Raw genomic sequence first — 21,833 nt, 5'->3', positions numbered from 1 at the left:
TAGACATCCAAGATGCCTATCTACATGTTTCCATATTCTCCGGACATCAGAAGTTCCTGCGTTTTGCGGTTCGCCAGGAACATTACCAGTTCGTTGCGCTGCCCTTCGGTCTCGCCACCGCTCCCAGAGTCTTCACGAAGATCATGGCTGCATTGATGGCCTTGTTGAGGATCAGAGGTCTCGTTCTTTTTCCGTACCTCGACGATATTCTGATCAAAGCTCCCTCTTTTCACCAGGCGCGCCTAAGTTTGAAGATCGTCCAAGACACTCTTTCCAATTTCGGGTGGATCGTCAACAGGAAAAAGTCCTGTCTGGTTCCTTCTCAACGCCTTGTGTTTCTGGGCCTACTGTTCGACACTCGTCGGTCAAGGGTCTTTCTCCCACGAGAGAAGATTCTCTCCCTGCAGCAGGATGTACGATCGCTGCAGACCACACGATATCCGTCCCTCCGAACAACCATGAGGGTCCTGGGAAAGATGGTGGCGGCGATAGAGGCAGTTCCCTTTGCCCAATTTCATGCCAGACCTCTCCAACACGCCATTCTGTCAAGGAGGAACAGGTCTGCTCTGTCCCTGGATCACCCTGTTCGTCTTTCATGCCGGATCAAGCGGTCTCTCAACTGGTGGTTGACGTCATCTCTCATCCTCTTGGGGCGGTCTTTTCTTCCCATTCACTGGCAGATTGTAACAACGGATGCCAGCCTCCTCAGATGGGGGGCAGTGTTCCGCAATCACACTGTTCAGGGTCGTTGGTCGACTCAGGAATCAGCCCTGCCGATCAACGTCCCAGAGATACAAGCAATTTATCTGGCTCTCGTCCACTGGGAGAGGCTCCTCAGGGGCCTGCCTATCCGCATTCAGACAGACAATGCCACAGCGGTGGCATATGTCAACCGCCAAGGAGGAACACGGAGTGCCTCAGCCCTGGCAGAAGTGTCCAAGATCCTTCAGTGGGCAGAGATTTCGGTACCGACAATCTCCGCGGTACACATTCCCGGCGTGGACAACTGGGCCGCCGATTTTCTCAGCCGCGAGGGTCTCGCGGCAGGAGAGTGGTCCCTACATCCGGAGGTGTTTCTTCAGCTTTGCCGTCGTTGGGGGACCCCGGATGTAGATCTGCTAGCCTCTCACCTCAACAGGAAAGTCCCACAGTTTGTATCCAGGGCTCGAGATCCTCTCGCAGTGGGCGCCGACGCTCTGGCCATTCCTTGGTTGCAGTTCGAGCTCCCCTACCTGTTCCCTCCCCTGCCCCTATTTCCCAAGCTGTTGAAGAAGATCAAAGCAGAAGGAATTCCAGTCATTCTCATCGCCCCGAATTGGCCCAGAAGGTCTTGGTTCGCGGACATTGTCAACCTTCTCGCGGACGCCCCCTGGAAGCTTCCAGACAGGGCAGATCTGCTGTCTCAAGGCCCGTTTTGCCACCCCAATTCTCGGCCGCTCAATTTAACGGCGTGGCTGTTGAGACCGAGGTTTTGAAACGAGCAGGATTCTCCGGTCGAGTAATTCATACCATGATCCGAGCCAGGAAGCCATCGTCTTCCAAGATTTACTACCGTACTTGGGAGGCCTATTTCACTTGGTGTGAGGCCAATAACATCGCGCCCATGTGCTTTTCGCTCCCTTCCGTTCTGGCGTTTCTTCAGGCAGGGCTGGATGCGGGGCTTGCTCTCAGTTCCTTGAAGGGTCAAGTTTCGGCGCTGTCCATTTTATTTCAGAAGATGTTGGCCTCCCGCCCTCAGGTCAAAACCTTTCTTCAGGGCGTGGCTCACACGGCTCCTCCGTACCAAGCGCCCGTGGATCCATGGGATCTTAATTTGGTTCTTGAGGTTCTGCAAGGTTCTCCTTTTGAACCTCTCAGGGATGTTTCCCTTTCTCTCTTTTCTTGGAAGGTAGCTTTCCGGGTGGCCATCACTTCCATCCGGCGCGTGTCGGAATTAGCGGCTCTTTCTTGCCGCTCTCCTTTCTTGGTACTTCACCAGGACAAGGTAGTTCTACGGCCTCCGCCCTCTTTTCTTCCGAAGGTGGTGTCCTCCTTTCACCTCAATGAGGATATTGTTCTGCCGTCCTTCTGTCCAAGTCCTACTCACCCTCGGGAGCGGTCCCTGAACAAGCTGGATCTGGTCAGGGCGATGAGAATCTATCTGTCTAGGACGACTTCCTTGCGGAAGACAGACTCTCTTTTCATCATTCCAGATGGGGCGCAGAAAGGTCACCCGGCCTCCAAGGCTACTATTGCTCGCTGGATCAGATCGGCAATTTTGGAGGCCTACCGGGTTAAGCATCGAGTGGCCCCTCCGGGGATCAGAGCGCACTCTACCCGGGCAGTTGGTGCTTCCTGGGCGGTACGACACAGAGCCTCCACGCTGCAGCTTTGCAAAGCTGCAACCTGGTCATCGGTTCACACGTTTGTGAAATTCTACAAGGTCCACACCTACGCTTCGGTGGATGCCAGCCTAGGTAGGAGGATTCTGCAGGCAGCGGTGGTGAGTCCACTGGCCTGATGGAAGTTTGTTTCCCACCCCAGGGACTGCTTTGGGACGTCCCATGGTCTCTGTGTCCCCCAATAAGGCGAACGAGAAAACAGGATTTTTGGGTTGCTTACCGTAAAATCTGTTTCTCGGAGCCTTTATTGGGGGACACAGCACCCTCCCATGTTCTACAACTCCTGTTCTTACTTTGGTTGATTGGTTACAGTTGAGTTGTTTGTTCTGTTCTCAATCTGTTCTGTTACTTCTCCTACTGCTTTCTCACTAACTGAGGAAATTCCCTGCCGGTCGGTGGGGTGTACACTGCGGAGGAGGAGCTAACCTTTTTTTGCATAGTGTCAGCCTCCTAGTGGCAGCAGCATACACCCATGGTCTCTGTGTCCCCCAATGAAGGCTCCAAGAAACAGATTTTACGGTAAGCAACCCAAAAATCCTGTTTTTTTTCGACAAAAATGATCTTTTTACCCCCAATTGTTATTTTCCCAAGAGCAACAGGACCCCAATAGTTATTGTGCAATTCGTCTTGAGTACAATACGTGGGGGTAAACCACTATTTGGGCGCATGGCAGAGCTCGGAAGGGAAGCAGCGCCATTTGACCTTTTTGGCTGGAATTGAGATCGGACGCCATGTCGCGTTTGGAAAGCCCCTGATGTGCCAAAACAGTGGAAACCCCCCATTTCTAACTCTAACCCTAGCCCTAATGGGAAAATGGAAATATTTTTATTTTTTATTTTATTATTTTTCCCTAACTAAGGGGGTGATAACGGGGGGTTTGATTTACTATTTATGGCAGGTTTTTATGTTTGGCGACTGTCGCATGCTAAAAGATGCTTTTTATTGTAAAAATAGTTTTTGCATCACCACATATTGAGAGCTATAATTTTTCCATATTTTGACCCACAGAGTCATGTGAGATCTTATTTTTTGCGAGACGAGTTGACGTTTTTATTGGTACCATTTTCGGGCTTGTGACATTTTTTGATCGCTTTTTATTCCGATTTGTGGGACGCAGAATGAACAAAAACCAGCGTTTCATGAATTTCTTTTGGGGGGTGCGTTTACACTGTTCTGCGTGCGGTAAAATTGATAAAGCAGTTTTATTCTTCGTGTCAGTACGGTTACAGTGATACCTCATTTTTGTCTTTTTTTATGTTTTGGCGCTTTTATGCACTGAAAACAATTTTATATAAAAAATAATTATTCTGTGAGCTATAACTTTTTTATTTTTTCGCTGATGATGCTGTATGGTGGCTCGTTTTTTGCGGGACAAGATGACGTTTTCAGCGGTACCATGGTTATTTATATCCGTCTTTTTGATTGCGCGTTATTTCACTTTTTGTTCGGCAGTATGATGATAAAGCATTATTTTTTGCTTCGTTTTTTATTTTTTAAGAGGTTCAATAAAGGGGTTAATTAGTGGGACAGTTTTATAGGGCGGATCGTTACGGATGCAGCGATACCAAATATGTGTACTTTTATTTATTTATTTTTTTAAAAAAATGAATTTATTAGGGAATATATATATATATTTTTTAAATTTATTTAGCGATTTTTTTTTTTTTTTTTTTTTTTATAAATTATTTTTACACTTTTTTTTTAAACTTTATTACATTGTCCCAGGGAGGACATAACTGTCATGTGACAGATCGCAGATCTATCACATCACAGATCGCTGTGAAAGATCAGCGATCTGTCACAGGCAGTGCTGCAGGCTTCCTCATGCTGGCGCTTTGCAGCCATGAGGAAGCCGCCTCCCTGCAGGCCCCCGAAGGTCCCCGCCACCAATTTGGATTCGGGGACCTGCAGGGAAGGAGACCCCCGCAGCAGTGCTGCACATCGCGCTGCTGTGGGGGTCTCAGGGAAGCACGGAGGGAGCCTCCTTGCCGATGCTTCCCTAAACCCCCGGTACACTGCGATCGTGTTTGATCGCAGTGTGCCAGGAGTTAACGTGTCGGGGGCGGTCCGTGACCGCCCCTGACACATAGTGTCGGGTGTCAGCTGTGATAATCAGCTGACACCCGGCCACGATCAGCTGCATTCCCCCCGTGAGCGCAGCTGATCGTGCTAGACGTACTATTCCGTCCTTGGGACTTAGGTCCCAGGTCACATGGACGGAATAGTACGTCTAATGTAGGAAAGGTGTTAATATCGGCTTTTTCTGGAGTTTTTCCTGTAATATGGGAAAGCCTAAGGCCAGAAATAAACCCCATAAATCACTGTACATGGAGACTTTGGGATCAGATCATTTCTGTCCGCGCTGATTGTGGAAACTAAAAATCTTCTCTAAAAGCCTCAAACTTCTGTGTGTGACTCAGAGCTAAGATCTAACGTGATAGAAGATTCCAGTGCGGGGAAGACGGGAAACCTTCATATAGACGGCCGGCGGGGATGGAGGCAGTGACCGACTCTGGCCAAATCTATTTCTAGAGCCGCAGTAGAAGATGAAGATGTCGTCCTCATCATGAAGGAGTTATTTCTCATGTCGTGTGTAATGAATATCTCCTGCAGTATTGCTGATGCCGATTCCAGTGTCGGTAATGAGACGAGAATTAGCGTTATGGAAGATGAGTCTATGAGGAACGTGTTCAGCTGCCGACTCCGAGGAGGAAACTGCTTGTTGTCTGTGGCCTAAATATATAGGTTTTATTAGTAGATGTCAGGGAAGAAAACTAAACCCTGTAAAATAATAAATCTCCTCATATGTTTCCCTTATTATCTCCAGTAATTGTATTATTACACAGGATTCTTATGATGTTACATTGGATCATCTTCTCATTCAGGTCTCTACAATATTGGATCCTCTCAGTGAAGATCTTCTACAAAAGAGAGTTTTCCTGATTTACCCATAAAGGATGGATATGGACAGAGACAAGATGGCGGAGAGGATGTTACACCTCACCCTAGAGATCCTCTTCCGTCTCACTGGAGAGGTGAGAGATTCTGATGACGTCACATTACATCATTCTTATCTATGGGAATAACAGATGGACAGAACTGGAGAGGTGAGGACTCTGGAAATGTCTGGAGTGAGATTTATTAATGTGTCTCTCCATAACCAGGATTACACAGTGGTGAGGAAGACCTCTAGTGATCGCTGTCAGGACCCTGTGTCTGAGGGATGGGGACGACCACTGAGCCCAATCACGGGGCCTCCATCTCACCCCCTGACCCATGAGGACATCAATGACCAGAAGATCCTAGAACTCCTCTACAAGATGATTGAGCTGCTGACTGGAGAGGTGACACTGCTGGGAATGCTGGGACATTACACAGTAACACTATGAAGGGATCGGGGGGATGACGGTATCATTGTATGTGTCAGGTTCCTATAAGGTGTCAGGATGTCGCTGTCTATTTCTCCTTGGAGGAGTGGGAGTATTTAGAAGGACACAGAGATCTGTACAAGAATGTCATAATGGAGGTTCGCCAGCCCCTCACATCTCCAGGTAATAGACTGGACTAAATACACACGGCCTATAATTATCTGTATGTAGAGAATGAATTCAGTCCCTGTATGTGTTTCCTCCAGATCTATCCAGTAAGAGGACAACACCAGAGAGATGTCCCCGTCCTCTTTTTCCACAGGACTGTAAGCAAGAAGATCCCAGTGCTCCTCAGGAACATCAGGTAGATGGAGAGAAGGTGTCAGGAGATCTCCCCTATGATGTGTAGACGGCTGTGAAGGTCTTGTGCTCAGTCTTGTTTTATCCACCAGTATTATATGTTTTATACTTGTGTAATGAGAACGGTGGAGATGGCAGGATTAGAGCTGATCATAGATGGGACTTCTCCATCTGTTGGTGACTTTTACAATATTTGTTTCAGGGTGAAGATCTGACCCATATTAATACTACAGAGACCTATGTGAGAGATGATGAGTGGTGTAAAGAGGAAATTCCCACATATGACTACCCAGGTGAGTAGTAACCACTGAATGCAGAGAAGTCACAGATTCCTCTCAGTCACCGGCTGTGGCTGCTTTATCGGTGGTGTAGTCCGGCCGTATTACCATGATCACCATTTTGCCTCTAGACCACAAAATTCTCCGCCATCCAAAACTGTTCAAATGAAATAAACTGGGAAACTGAAACCTGCGTATCTCAGAAAGGAAACCAATTTCTGTCAGTGTCCAAGGATAATTATCTGTCACCACTTGTGCAGGGCCCAACTAGAGGGACGGCCCTTCTGGACTTAATTTTAAGCAACAGGCCAGATAGAATAACAGAAGTACGAGTCGATGGATGTGATGAACAGCGGTAGTTATCCCACCGCTGCCACCAATATGTGACGAACAGCCCACCGTTGGGCAGAGATGCAGGAACTGGTCTTTGATCATCAGGTCCCGTAGCTGCTCAAAGGATTCAAACCGACAATCCGTGGATCCACTGGTCAAAGTGGGTCCTGAGTCCTTGCACTACATCACTGTAGCTATCATGTGGGCCACATTGGAGGTGTCGGAACTTCTTTCGGTATACCTCAGGTGTCAGCCGATATTTGGCGATCAGCGCCTCCTTTATGGCGCGATAGTCATCATCATGCGCTTGCGGAAGAGAAGCAAACGCCTCCAGAGCTTTGCCTTTTAGCCCTGGGGTCAAGTACCTGGCCCATTGGTCTTCGGGCAGTCGGTACTGTCTGCAGGCTTTCTCAAAGGCTCGCAGAAACGTGTCCAAGTCCCCGTCCTTTTCCATCACGGGAAAATGCTCTGGCTGGGGTTTAGGAGTCTGGACGCTGCTGGGCTCACCGCTTCGGGCTGTGGGGGTATGCCCCCCTTGTCGGAGCATCTCCAGCTCATGGGCTCTCTGAGCCTCAGCTTGGCGCTCAGCTCTCTCCGCCTCTCGCTCGGCTCTCTCAGCCTGGGCCTGGCGCTCGGCTTGGGCCTCCTGCCGATATTGCTGGATCAGCCTCCCCCGTGCCTCACTGTCTTCGGCAGGGAGCGCGTCCAAGGCCTCTTGCAGGTAGGGGTCCAGCGTGCTCTGATTGAATGTGGGGCCAGCGCTCATGAGTGGAGCCTCTGCTGCAGCCCCATTGCCACTTGGGCCAACGTCTGCGCCCGCTGGATTCTGGTCGTTGTCCAGCTGCACTAGACCCGCAATCATTTGATCTTTGGTTCCGCCTGCGGCGTCTATGCCTCAGTACGTGCATAACCCAGTAAGGGTGTCCTTTTTCTGCTGCTGATACCACTCCACTCTCATCTGCGCCATGGTTGCCAAATAAAAGATAGAAAAGAAAAACAAAGAAACGGGAGGGGATACTTGCAAGTACACACTAATGTCTCAGGACTAGTAACCACTGAGTCTGTTCTCCAAAACCTATGATGCAGGATTCCCGCAGGAACCGTGTAGGTTTTTAGTGAGAGGAATGATTGCTCAAACCAAATCACTAATGCTCTAGGATTATCCCACCGCTCTGCCACCAATATGTGATGAACAGCGGTAGTTATCCCACCGCTGCCACCAATATGTGACAAACAGCCCACCGCTGCTCGTCCGATACGGCGACTGACGGGGGTCCCGCTGCCACCAAAACGCGACGGACAGCGGACCCTGTGTCACCACTATGTCACAGTCCCACCACTGACACGGGTGTATCAGCGGACGGAGGGACGAGACACACTGCCGGCACACGGCTATCACAGGCACAGTGGGGGCTTATCTTAGTTATCCCACCACTGGCACCATGTGACCAAAAATATCCAGCAAGCTAATCTCTCTCTACAATTTGCCGCAGGGGAGTATTTTGGGTGTACATCCCACTTCCTCAGTTCCACTTCGGAACTCGCAGCTCTCCGGCGCCCCCCTTACCCTCAGGTCAGTCAGGGAACTGCACCTAGGATAATTGGTTGCCGGACGGGCTGCCTGTTGTGAACCGGCAATTAGGCTTCTGCAGTAAGGGAATTATCAATGCTGTGGCAGCAGCCCCTCATTCAGCAATATAAGACCCTTCTGTACTGCCAGCAAGCCGCAATAGCCATACACAACGTGCTGCCACCAGACACAGTTACTTAATTCACAGTGTTAAATTAAGAGGGTCCGTGGCAAACCCCTTGAATTAGTAGCGATTATCTATCAAAGGCGTATAGTTCGATTCTTAGAGCATGGAGGCAGACTAAATATCAAATCATTTATTTTCCGAAAGAGGACAGTGATTACAGATAAGTTGCTATAAAGTTGAGACATTAATTATGTACAGTTACAAATATAAAATAAAAGATGGATGAACATAGAAAGTACACTCACGGTTGTTCATGGCTCTTTAGGCAAAACCATGCGGAGGAGAAAGAAGGCGGACCCACACATCTCCACTCATCTGGAGTTCTTGTCAGCACGAGGATTGGAGCCCTCCTCTGCTGGTTTTGCCAAGGGAATGCCTTATAGACTCTGCGATGTGACATCACGGAGAGGTGCATTCTGGGTTAATCCCACCTCTCTCATCCAAGTTATAATTTGGCTACAAAACTTAGATTAGCTATAACTTTATGGGAGAAGCTGGTATGGACTCATCAGTGGTATCATGTTTCCCAGCATAATGAGCCCATCAAGAAAACATCAAACATCTATGCGATATGACCGTCCATTTGGGAGCAAATCATATCTCAGGGTCTGGACATGTTAGAACTGCGGAAGTGACACTGTAGCGGAGCTGGGACCGCTCAGATTACCAAAAGATGATTTTCATATCTCTACTTTGTACGGTTTTCGCAGGGCAGGCTCTTAAAGGTTTACTTCTAACCTTGATTTCAGACAAAGACCCTTTTCCCGAACTTTTTTTTTTTCTTTCAGTTGAGGCTGAGAGAAGCCAAATGGTGTGACAGGAAGTGTCCTGGTTTATAGCACTTGGGGGGAAGGGAAACTACTACAGTGTACCATGTAACTCAGAAGGGGAAGAGAGGGGGCTGCAGCCCCACTGCCAGGCTGGCAGTTTTCAATGTCATAGAATGCCGGATTTTTCTGGAAAGTTCCAACCGAAAACATCATATCTTGTAGACATTGTACATCACAATGGGCACCTAGGGAACAGTGAGCACAAATTAATACAATTCCACTTGTCCTTCAGTAAGGTGCCCTGGAAGGGGGTTACAAAAACGCTGGATTTCAGGAAAGCAAAGTTTGATGAGCTTAGATAGGACCTTCGCCAAATTGATTGGGACAATGTCCTCAAAAATAGGAGCACAGAAAATAAATGGGAAATATTTAAATCAGTTTTACACACCCACTGCGAGCTAGCCATACCGTACAGAAATAAAAGGGCTAGGAACAGGAGAACACCAATGTGGCTAAATAAGGATGTAAAAAGGGCAATAAATAACAAGAACAAGGCATTTAGGAAGCTAAAACAAGAAGGCCATGAAGAAGCATTAAAAAGTTATAGAGAAAAAAATAAAATGTGTAAAAAACAAATACATTTAGCAAAAGTGGAAACTGAGAGACTCATTGCTAAGGAAAGTAAAACAAACCCCAAACTATTCTTTAATTATATAGACAGTAAAATGATTAAAATTGATGGTGTCGGCCCTTTAAAGAACAATGAGGGTGAAATCATAGAGAGCGGTATGGGAAAAGCAAATGTTTTAAATACTTTTTTCTCAACAGTGTTCACACAGGAAAAGGATTTGCCAGAGGAAATGCAGAGTGATAATGTAAACTCCCCATTAAGTATTACCTGCCTAACCCAGGAAGAAGTGCAGAACCGCCTTAGTAAGATTAAAATTGTCAAATCACCAGGCCCTGATGGCATTCACCCTCGGGGATTAAGGGAGCTAAGTAATGTGATAGACAGGCCTCTATTCCTTATATTTAAAGACTCTATAGAAACAGGGTCTGTTCCTTTTGATTGGCGGCAAGCAAATGTGGTACCAATATTCAAAAAGGGGTGTAAAAGGGAACCTGAAAACTATAGGCCGGTAAGCTTAACATCTGTTGTGGGTAAAATTTTTGAAGGGTTTCTAAGGGATACCATTATGGAATATCTCAATGTTAATAAATGTTTAACTCCATATCAACATGGATTTATGAAGCATCGCTCCTGTCAGACTAACCTGATCAGCTTCTATGAGGATGTAAGCTCTCAAATGGACCAAGCAGAATCATTGGATGTCATTTATCTTGACTTCTCTAAAGCATTTGACACTGTCCCACATAAAAGATTGGTAAGTAAGATGAGAAATCTTGGGCTAGGGGAAAATGTGTGTAGATGGGTAGGTTGCTGGCTTAGTGATAGAAAACAAAGAGTGGTTATTAATGGGGCACACTCAGATTGGGCCAGGGTCACTAGTGGGGTACCACAGGGGTCTGTATTGGGCCCCCTACTATTTAATATATTTATTAATGATCTAGTGGATGGCTTACACAGTAAAATATCAGTATTTGCAGATGATGCAAAACTATGTAAGGTAGTTAACACAAAGGAGGACAGTTTGCAACTACAGACAGATTTGAGTAAATTGGAGAATCGGGCTGAAAAATGGCAAATGAGGTTTAACACAGATAAGTGTAAGGTTATGCACATGGGAAGGAGAAACAGATGCTACAATTACTTACTAAATGGGAAACTGCTGGGGAAATCAGACATGGAAAAAATAGGGTCATGGGATGCATTAGAAGAGGTCTGGGGGGGGGCGTGGCCTGAGCGGCATGTGAGGAAGACGTGTGCCCGCTGAGCTCCCGCATATACCTGCTTAATTCAGCCGTTCTGTCCCCACAGCACGGCTAGTATAACCCCTGGAGGCTGCACCGGAGACGGTAGACACCGCGGGGCACCGGAGATCGCTGCTTCACCCCAGGATATGGGGAAAAGAGGTCAGAGAAGGGTGGCAGGAGAGGCCGGAGCGGGGAGCCAAGATGGCGCCGCTGCCGCAGCGCGTGCCTTAGAGGAGGCCGCAGAAGACAGCGCAGCTAGGAACAGGGCAGTGGCGGCCAGGCTGCAGCGCTTTGCCCGCACGGCCGAGGCAGAGCAGGAGTCTCTCCAGGATTCTGATATGGACCAGGAGACTGTGGCAGAGGACATGAGCCCGGGAATGGGGGAGGAGGAGGAGGCTACCCATGCCAGAGTGCAGGGGGGGAAGGGAGCTGAGCCTAGCTGGAGTGATCTGGTGGAAAGAAATAAACAGCACCTCACAGCCTTGCAACTACAAGTTCCAGACGAGCCCACCAACAAAGATGTAATTCTGGCAGTGGTGCACTGTGGGACTGTGATCTCACATGTCCTGACACAACTGGGCTTTCTGCAGGAGTCCATGCAGACTGTGCGACATGAACTGCACAGTGTTAGAGACAGAACAAGCCAGCTGGAAAAACGTATGGGTGCTGTGGAGAATTCGGCCTCTGACTCAGGACAGCATTGTACAGAGCTCAAGAAGGACATGGCAGCTGTCTGGGCTAAAACTGACAACCTTGAAAATAGATCCAGAAGGAATAATGTTCGTATTGTGGGCATGCCAGAGCGCTGTGAGGGAAAGAATCCTACTGCCTTCATTGAAACATGGCTTAAGGAAAAAGTAGGTGAGGACAATCTAACACACCTATATGCAGTGGAAAGAGCACACAGAGTCCCGACTCGGGCCCCCCCCGGTCATCCACCAAGACCTGTGCTGGCTAAAATCCTCCATTATAGAGATAGAGACGTTATCCTTAGATACTCAAGAGAACACCCTGACCTTACAATAGAAGGATCCAGAGTCTCCTTTTACCCGGACTTTTCGCCGGAAGTTCAGAAGATGAGAGCGAAGTTCACAGACATCAAGAAGCGTCTGAGAGCCTGTGGCGTCAAGTACTCCATGTTTTTCCCGGCTAAACTGCGTGTTGAGGCCTGGAATAAAACCCACTTTTTTCTGGACCCCAGGGAAGCCGTGGACTGGTTGGACCTTAACGAGTGACAGTTGAGGAAGGAGGGGAAGGAGCAGGAATGTGGCTGATGGTATCTTGGCTCGCTCAGTTATTATGGAGCCTTGCGGTTGAAGTCTGCGGTCCTGAGGCAATGGACTGCCTAAGAAGTTATATTTTTGTTTATTCTTATATTACTCTGTTATATGCTGTTTTTTAAGAATTTGTGGTCCTTATGGGGCCTTGGTCTGAATACGGATAAGGAAAAATGCAAAGTGCTGTGGGGTTATATCCTGTCAAATGCGGGTAGTGAAAAGGAACTGAAGCGCCTGCTGAATGGGGTGGAAGGGTTCGACAGCACCCTTACTTGTTGCACCCTTGGTTCAGCCCAAGGAATTGTTGGAGGGTGTTCTTTGGGGGGAGGGGGGAGGGATTAGGTTCAAAATGTCCTTTGGCATACTTGTACATTTCAATATTGGCTATGGTACGGCCGGGGGGGAGATGGTAGGCAATATGCTATGGTACGATAATGGCTGACTTTAAGATACTTAGTTGGAATATCAGGGGGTTAAAGTCGCCGGTAAAACGACAGGCCATATTCTCCTTCATAACGGACCAGAAGCCGGTGGTTGTTTGTTTGCAGGAGACGCATCTCACACAGGAGACGCTGGGAATCCTGGATAAGAGATGGGTACAGGCGGGCTTTCACTCTACTCATTCCCAATACTCTAGGGGGGTTAGTATATTGATTCACTCCAGGACTCAATTTAAGTGTCACCGGGTGGTGGTGGACACAGAGGGGCAATTTGTTCTTCTATCTTGTACAATCTTTTCTACCTCACTGGTGTTGATATCTATATATATATACCTCCGCCATATAGCAGTAGAGTTATCTATGAAGTTCTTGCCATTCTGAGAGATTTTCCGGGGGTTCCGCATATGGTGGTGGGAGATTTTAATAATATTCTGGATTCACACTGGGACAGGGGTAGCCATGAACCTTTGAGGCTGGGAGGTAATCTTACACCATTTGGGGTGCTCGTGCGGGAGATAGCTTTGACCGACTTGTGGAGATGCCGTAACCCTGGTGTCCGTCAATTCTCGTGCTTCTCCTCTACTCACTCCTCCCTGTCTCGCATCGATCTGGCCCTGGGTGATGATCTTATGCTGGGAAAAACTTTAGAGGTTAAATATCTGGCGCGAACGGTATCTGATCATTCGCCTGTTTCAGTCATGCTTGGGGGGGCGGGAACAGGAGGAGTGATAGACCTCTCTGGCGCCTCAACCCGTTTTGGCTGCAGCTAATCGATAAGAATAACGGCTTTATCCCTGAGTTGCAGGAATATCTTAGTTTTAATAGAGGCTCGACTTCTAGTGGGATCGTCTGGGAGGCCTTGAAGGCGTACTTAAGGGGAATGTACATACGAGAGATTTCTAAAATAAAGACCGCCTCCAGGGCAAAATCACAACTTGTATTCAAGGAACTGGAAGATGCGGAAAGGGCCCTTGCAACACAGAGCACACCTGCCACTCAGAAGCGGTTGGGGGAGGCGCAGTCAAAGGTGACCAAACAGACATTAGAGGCGGCGGCGCAAAAACGGCTGTTTCAGTCTACTCAATATTTTGAGAGTGGGGAAAGTGTGGGGCATTTGCTTTCTGTCGTGACATCGGCACAGAGAGGGTCTGCGACTATAGCGGGTCTTCAGGATGTGAATGGGCGACTACTCACTGACGCACCGGGGATTTTAAAAATTCTGGAGACTTTTTATGCTGACTTATATTCCTCACATGCTAGAGCCCCGACAGAGGATGTTGTTGCCTTTTTGGAGGCTGCCAATCTCCCAAGGCTGACTCCTGAGGACAGACACTTTCTAGATAGACCTCTAAGTCTGGACGAGTTGGAGGAGGCTCTGGGAACCATGTCCAATGGTAAGGCACCTGGGGTAGATGGGTTGCCAGCTGAGGTGTACAAACGGTATAGAACGGTGTTGCTCCCTGCTCTATTGACAGTGTTTAATGATAGTTTGGAACGGGGTGTTCTCCCACCGTCTATGCGAGAAGCTGTCATTGCCGTGCTGTTGAAGAAGGATAAGGATCCAACTCTGCCCGCGTCGTATAGGCCCATCTCCCTCTTGACGCTAGACATTAAACTTTTAGCGAAGGTCCTGGCCATTCGACTCTCAAAAGTAGTAGCTGTGTTGATACACCCCGATCAGACGGGGTTTATGCCCAACAAATCGACGGCTATGAATATTAGGAGATTATACCTGAATATGCAGGTGAGGGCTGATAATGCCGGGAAGAGGGTGGTTCTGTCCCTAGACGCCGCTAAGGCATTTGATAGTGTGGAGTGGGACTATTTATGGGCGACGCTTCACTGTATGGGCTTTGGCCCGGGCTTTATTGGCTGGGTCAAGCTCTTGTACTCGGAGCCGAGTGCACGGCTGAGGGCTAATGGTCAGTTGTCTGACCCTTTTTCACTTCATAGAGGAACAAGGCAGGGATGCCCTTTATCCCCGCTGCTGTTTGCTCTCGCGGTGGAGCCATTGGCCTCGAGGATAAGATCGGATGCTGGCATAGAGGGATTCCGGTATGGGGAGCATGAGGAGAAGGTAGCATTATATGCGGATGACCTGTTGTTATTTTTAGCGGACGCGGACAGATCATTACAAAACACGATGACACTTCTTGGGGCGTTTGGGGAGGTCTCGGGTCTGGTTATTAACTGGGAGAAGTCTGCGCTCCTCCCACTGGACTCATGCTCCTGCAGTGTGGTAGGTGTGCCGGTTGCAACGTCCCTCCAATATTTGGGCATAAGAATATCCAATAAGCTGACAGACTATGAGAGCCTAAATCTTGTTCCGCTGTTGGACAGGATCAAACAGAAGGTTAAGGCCTGGGCAAAGTTACACCTCTCTGTTGTGGGAAGAGTGAATCTGTTGAAGATGGTAGTTATGCCGCAACTATTATATGTCCTTCATAACTCCCCTGTCTGGCTTCCCCAGAACAGGTTTCATAAAATTAATATGATTTTTAGAGAGCTCATCTGGCTGAAACAAGGCGCGAGAATTAAACTTGAACACTTGCAAAAACCTAAAGAAGAGGGGGACTTGCGTTGCCCAACCCATGGCTTTATTTTCTGTCTTCCCAATGCCAGCATGTAGCGGGAGGAATGGAGGGCGAGTTGGTGGATCTGGTGGGAGGTCAGAAGATCCTTCAATTTCTAGTGGGGCGGGGATCACTGGTGTCGAGTCTGGAGTCGGGTAGATTTCGATCCCTTGCACTCAGGTTCCCTACGGTGCTTCTAATGGTTAGGGTATGGGATAAGCTGAGGCAGCTGAGAGGAATACGCGGTCTTACAAAGTACTCCCCCATATGGGACAATCAGCATTTGCCATGCATGAAAACGCTCAGAGGCTTTGCTCACTGGAGGCGGATTGGCATATGGTGGGTGTCGCAGCTGGTGGAGGGAGGGGTCTTTAAAACTTTTGAGCAATTGGGACGGGAATTTCCCCTCCAACGCTCTATGTTTTATCAATATTTGCAGCTGCGTCACGCGTATATGGTGCAGAGCAAAAAAGTTGACCTAACCGTACACCGTGACGTCATTGTCCATAGGCTTGGTATGCAGGGGTCCACCAGGGGACTGATTTCGATGGTGTATGGTGGCTTACTTGGACAGGTCCTGTCAAGGCATCCTATTGGTGCACTGACAAAGTGGGAACAACAGCTGGGTACGATATCAGCGGAACAGTGGGACTCGATTCTACAGATGATTCCCAGATTATCTCTTAATGAGCCTGGCCGCCTGTCTCAGCTATATATCCTCTATAGGACATACAGGTCTCCCGAATGGTTGTTCAGTAGAGGGTTATGGTTGGATTCGAGGTGCCCCAGGTGCACGATGGATAATGCGGACATTTTACATACGATGTGGACATGCTCTTGCCTGCAAATATTCTGGATCGTGGTCCTTAGCCTTATACACTTGGTCACGGGACAGGATATTCCCAGGGACCCCACGGTTTGTGTTTTGGGCTATGTTGATGAGGTGGGAGGGGATCAATAGCTTAAAATTGCTGTGGCCAGAATGCTATTTGTGGCCCGAAAGCTGATAGCTTATCACTGGATTTCTGCCAAAATCCCCTCAAGAAAAGAATACATTAATAGGTTGAACCAAATATTATATAGGGAAAAATTTGTGTACCTCAGGAGGGGTGTGCCGCATATTTTTGGGAAAATTTGAGAGGGATGGTTGAAGGTTCCCGGCCTGGCTGCCTCAAATCTCCTAGATTAATGGGTGGGCCCTGGAGGTGGTCTCCTGTCGGTTGCTAATCGTCATCTCTCCTATGATATTGTTGTATGATGGAATTGGGTTTATTCGCTATGCACCAGTATATATGCCATCGGACAAAGGGAGGGGGGTGTTATGGGGGAAGGGAATGTTTGACAACATGTTGTAAGTTGTACATGCCTGTCATTTCTAAAACTTTTAATAAAAACTATCTGATTAAAAAAAAAAAAGAAGAGGTCTGGGGACACGAGATGAAAACGTAATTCTCCCTCTGTACAAATCACTCGTCAGACCACACTTGGAGTATTGTGTGCAATTTTGGATGCCGGTGCTCAAGAAAGACATTACTGAACTTGAAAGGGTTCAAAGGCGGGCTACTAAAATGATAAATGGAGTTGGTTCATTACAATACCCAGAAAGGTTATCAAAATTAGGTCTGTTTGGATCGCCCCCTGTTGTTGGCAGGGCAGGGCCGTAGGGTACTCGGTACCGGGCCCGTTGATCTCAATGGGAGTTGTCACGGCAGCTGTGACCCGGTCCATGGCCCTGGGCGTCCATTGTAAAAGGAAGATTGCAAGTGCGTTCGGATAATGTTTAAAGTTTATGAGTGGATGATTCGTGACGCCACCTGTGGAGCTCAGCAATGGAGATGTTAAGCCGACGCTGCAGACAGATCCTCTGGGACAGATGGTGTGGTGCAGCAATGATGTTGTGGCCCTCCACAGGTAGGGCTGTAGTCCCAGGGCACAGTAGATGAAGAGATAGGGAAGAGACGTAGATGGTGCAGTGTTAAGCACAGAGATGTAGCAGTGCTGAGTGTGTTGGCGCAGGAATAAGCGGAGGACACCAGGGCATGTAGTTCCAAAGCTTTACTCACAGTCTGTTGTGCGTACAGGTGCCCGCATCCGTGCCGTTTCCTCCAGGTCAGGAGCTCAGCCAACTTCCAGGCAAGATGAAGCACTCCGTTCCAACACTCCGCCAACATATGCCTTCTCCTGAACGTCTCCCTTCTAGCACCTATTTGAAGTACTCACAGTACTGAGTTACACTGGAGTTCCTCCTTTTAGATGTTCTTTGAACTCAACTTGTACGGCAGACAGCTGTAGCCTGCTTCGGGGACTCCTTGCTACTAAGTCCCAGCTCACTCAAGTTGCTGTTGTGCCCCCAAGTCTTGTGTGGGAATAAAGTGGTGACAACTTCTATTCCTCCGGTGTCTGCTGCAGGACCATTAGTATTCATACAACCTCGGGGACCTTACCCCGGCCTTGCGCTTAGAACTTGAGGAAGGGCTCTGCTCTAACCCTAGTCCTTAGTTCTCTTCTCCTTACGCTCCATACAAAACAATCTTTCTTATGGAGAATTAGGCTTTCTGAATATCTCTTTCCTGTGCCAGCAGACCCAGGTCACTGAGGTCTGCTGCAGCACTTCCTTCAATCCATGCCACTCAGGGGATCTCCTCTCACCAACTGCTCCTGAATCCTATCTTCCCCGCTCTTTGGTGCAGACTAAACTCCACCCACCTCCCAGCACTCTTCGTGTTCCAAGCAGGGAGCCACCAAAGGTGCTTTGCTACACTACTATGTTGTGTGGGATGCAGGTGTTGGAGTGTGGTCAGGTGTCTCCACCTTACCTGGATGGTGGGGTACCACACCTCAGGAGGAGGTGCAGTACCTCTGTGGCGACTGAACCCTCAGGGGCGCCACATATTTACTCTAGAAAAGAGAAGACTTAGGCGAGACCTAATACATATGTACAAGTATATCAGAGGGCAATACAGAGATCTCTCCAATGAACTGTTTGTACCAAGGACTGTGACAAGAGCAAGGGGGCATTCTGTTCGTTTGGAGGAAAGACAATTTCTGCACCAGCACAGAAGAGGGTTCTTCACGGTAAGAGCAGTGAGGCTCTGGAATTCTCTTCCTGAGGAAGTGGTGATGGCCAACTCACTGAATGAATGTAAGGAATGGATGCTTTTCTTGTGAGTAACAGTATAGAAGGTTACGAATAACAGAATATTATAGGTAGATGGTTGACCCAGCTTAGGGGAAGGAATTTTTTTCCCTATGGAGAAAATTGGCTTCTACTCTGTGGGGTTTTTGCCTTCCCCAGGATCAACAATGCAGAACAGCTGCACTAAAAATAGGCTGAACTAGATGGACATAAGGTCTTCCTTCAGCCTTCAAAACTATGTTACTAGCTTACTTTGGGCATTGAAAGCCCTTTTCTATTGAACTTACAACGTGGAGGTTCCACTTGGTATTAGAAGATGCTGACCGTTACCTGCCCAGATCTGTAACTATAAAGCCAAATGACAGCGTACGTGGAATGTGCTGAGAATATAGAAAATCACTTGAAGAAAGGTATTATGCTGGGCCTGTAAGAGAAAGCAGAGGGTAATGATGCTGTTGGCTTCCTAGAATCCTGAGATCTTATCGGATGAATCTTCTTCTCCCTCTGTTTCTCCATTGACAGATGATGGACCTGAGTGGGGACATGTTTTTTGTGAGATGAGAATTGGTATTATTTTCGCCTACATAACATTGATTGGTTTCTTTATATTTGATATTTGGGAGGCAGAATGAACAAACAGTTGAACACCGCACACTACTGGTTCATCCAACAAGGTTTTCTATTAGACTGTGAACTGTCATTGTCTTGGTAAATAATTAAAGATTTTTACATAGCTTGCCATTTTTATGGACAGTTTAAGTAGAAATGTTCAAAAATATAAAACTCAAGGCTGGGAAATAATTATAATTTTGCGCTGGTTGCAGATATGCTCTAAGCGTCTTGTCTCTATAATATGATCAAGTAATATTAACAATATAAGCAAGAGGGGTTAAATTACCTTCTTCCCACATTGTAGGGTGTCGATCGTATAGAGGTGCTGCAATACTCAAATTCTTGAGTGGAAAATATCCATAGACGAGATATGGCACACGATCTAGAAAAGCTGTGCCTTGAAAAATGTCTATACAGTTATGGCCAAAAGTATTGACACCCCTGCAATTCTGTCAGATAATACTCAGTTTCTTCCTGAAAATGATTGCAAATGCAAATTCTTTGGTATTATTATCTTCATTTAATTTGTCTTAAATGAAAAAACACAAAAAGAATTGTCCTAAAGCCAAATTGGATATAATTCCACACCAAGCATAAAAAAGAGGGTGGACAAAAGTATTGGCACTGTTCGAAAAATCATGTGATGCTTCTCTAATTTGTGTAATTAACAGCACCTGTAACTTACCTGTGGCACCTAACAGGTGTTGGCAATAACTAAATCACACTTGCAGCCAGTTGACATGGATTAAAGTTGACTCAACCTCTGTCCTGTGTCCTTGTGTGTACCACATTGAGCATGGAGAAAAGAAAGAAGACCAAAGAACTGTCTGAGGACTTGAGAAACCAAATTGTGAGGAAGCATGAGCAATCTCAAAGCTACAAGTCCATCTCCAAAGACCTGAATGTTCCTGTGTCTACCATGAGCAGTGTCATCAAGAAGTTTAAAGCCCATGGCACTGTGGCTAACCTCCCTAGATGTGGACGGAAAAGAAAAATTGACAAGAGATTTCATCACAAGATTGTGCGGATGTTGGATAAAGAGCCTCGACTAACATCCAAACAAGTTCAAGCTGCCCTGCAGTCCGAGGGTACAACAGTGTCAACCTGTACTATCCGTTGGCGTCTGAATGAAAAGGGACTGTATGGTAGGAGACCCAGGAAGACCCCACTTCTTACCCCGAGACATAAAAAAGCCAGGCTGGAGTTTGCCAAAACTTACCTGAAAAAGCCTAAAACGTTTTGGAATAATGTTCTTTGGTCAGATGAGACAAAAGTAGAGCTTTTTGGGCAAAGGCATCAACATAGAGTTTACAGGAGAAAAAAAGAGGCATTCAAAGAAAAGAACACGGTCCCTACAGTCAAACATGGCGAAGGTTCCCTGATGTTTTGGGGTTGCTATGCTGCCTCTGGCACTGGACTGCTTGACCGTGTACATGGCATATGAAGTCTGAAGACTACCAACAAATTTTGCAGCATAATGTAGGGCCCAGTGTGAGAAAGCTGGGTCTCACTCAGAGGTCATCGGTCTTCCAGCAGGACAATGACGCAAAACACACTTCAAAAAGCACTAGAAAATGGTTTGAGAAAAAGCACTGGAGACTTCTAAGGTGGCCAGCAATGAGTCCAGACCTGAATCCCATAGAACACCTGTGGAGAGATCTCAAAATGGCAGTTTGGAGAAGGCACCCTTCAAATATCAGGGACCTGGAGCAGTTTGCTAAAGAAGAATGGTCTAAAATTCCAGCAGAGCATTGTAAGAAACTCATTGATGGTTACCGGAAGCGGTTGGTCGCAGAAATTTGGCTGCAGGTTGTGCAACCAAGTATTAGGCTGAGGGTGCCAATACTTTTGTCTGGCCCATTTTTGGAGTTTTGTGTGAAATGATCAATCTTTTGCTTTTTGCTTCATTCTCTTTTGTGTTTTTTTCATTTAAGACAAATTAAATGAAGATAATAATACCAAAGAATTTGTGTTTGCAATAATTTTCAGGAAGAAACTGAGTATTATCTGACAGAATTGCAGGGGTGTCAATACTTTTGGCCATAACTGTATGTATGAGTATGACTGCAGCACTATCCTAGCAATATATCGTAGCAATAGAACCAATATTCCGTTTGTGGATCATCATATTTCTTGATGTTACGCAGGTGCTCATTAATTCTCACGTTCATGGGTCTCTTTCTTCTGCCCACATAAAATTTGTTTCAAGGACATCTAATAGAATACAGGCCCCCTTTGATGAGCATGTAATGAAATCTTTAATTTGGTAACATTCATCCCCTTTCTTTATCTCCGTTTTTTTCTTCAATTCTAAAGTTTTACCGACGGAGATAAAGAAAGGGGATAAATGTTACCAAATTAAAGATTTCTTTACATCAAGAAAAAATATGATGATCACCCTCTCTGAAAACATTTTGCTAAAGTACATGAAGGCTCCAAAAGTGGAATAGATGTAATAGGGATCCAAGTAATTAAACAACACTGGTGAAATGGAGATTTTATTAAAAAAATGTCACAAGCAGAGAGTAGGTGGATCTTCGAGTTAGATACATTAAAACCCAGGGGATTAAATAATTAAATTGAGTTATTTGCATTTGAATAAATCATCACTGCTATATAAACACTCCTCCATGATATTAGGACCACCCCTGATGAAGGAAAGCGGTAATGTTT

General features: G+C 46.9%; 1 protein-coding gene across 1 annotated transcript in view; it reads left to right on the top strand.

Moving 5' to 3' along the window:
- LOC141063346 (uncharacterized) overlaps positions 1–21,833 on the top strand; it is a 30,742-nt gene that overhangs the window by 1,400 nt on the left and 7,509 nt on the right. The window contains exons 2-5 of the mRNA XM_073557390.1: positions 5,546–5,725; positions 5,809–5,932; positions 6,016–6,113; positions 6,312–6,402. Of these exons, the coding sequence (XP_073413491.1) occupies positions 5,546–5,725; positions 5,809–5,932; positions 6,016–6,113; positions 6,312–6,402 (493 nt within the window). The remainder of the gene's footprint in view (positions 1–5,545; positions 5,726–5,808; positions 5,933–6,015; positions 6,114–6,311; positions 6,403–21,833) is intronic.

The sequence above is a fragment of the Dendrobates tinctorius genome, unplaced genomic scaffold (assembly GCF_039654945.1).
Source record: "Dendrobates tinctorius isolate UK_male_01 unplaced genomic scaffold, ASM3965494v1 ptg000249l, whole genome shotgun sequence".
NCBI lineage: Eukaryota > Metazoa > Chordata > Amphibia > Anura > Dendrobatidae > Dendrobates > Dendrobates tinctorius.
The sequence above is the reverse complement of the archived record's forward strand: the minus strand, read 5'-3'. Positions and strand labels throughout refer to the sequence as shown.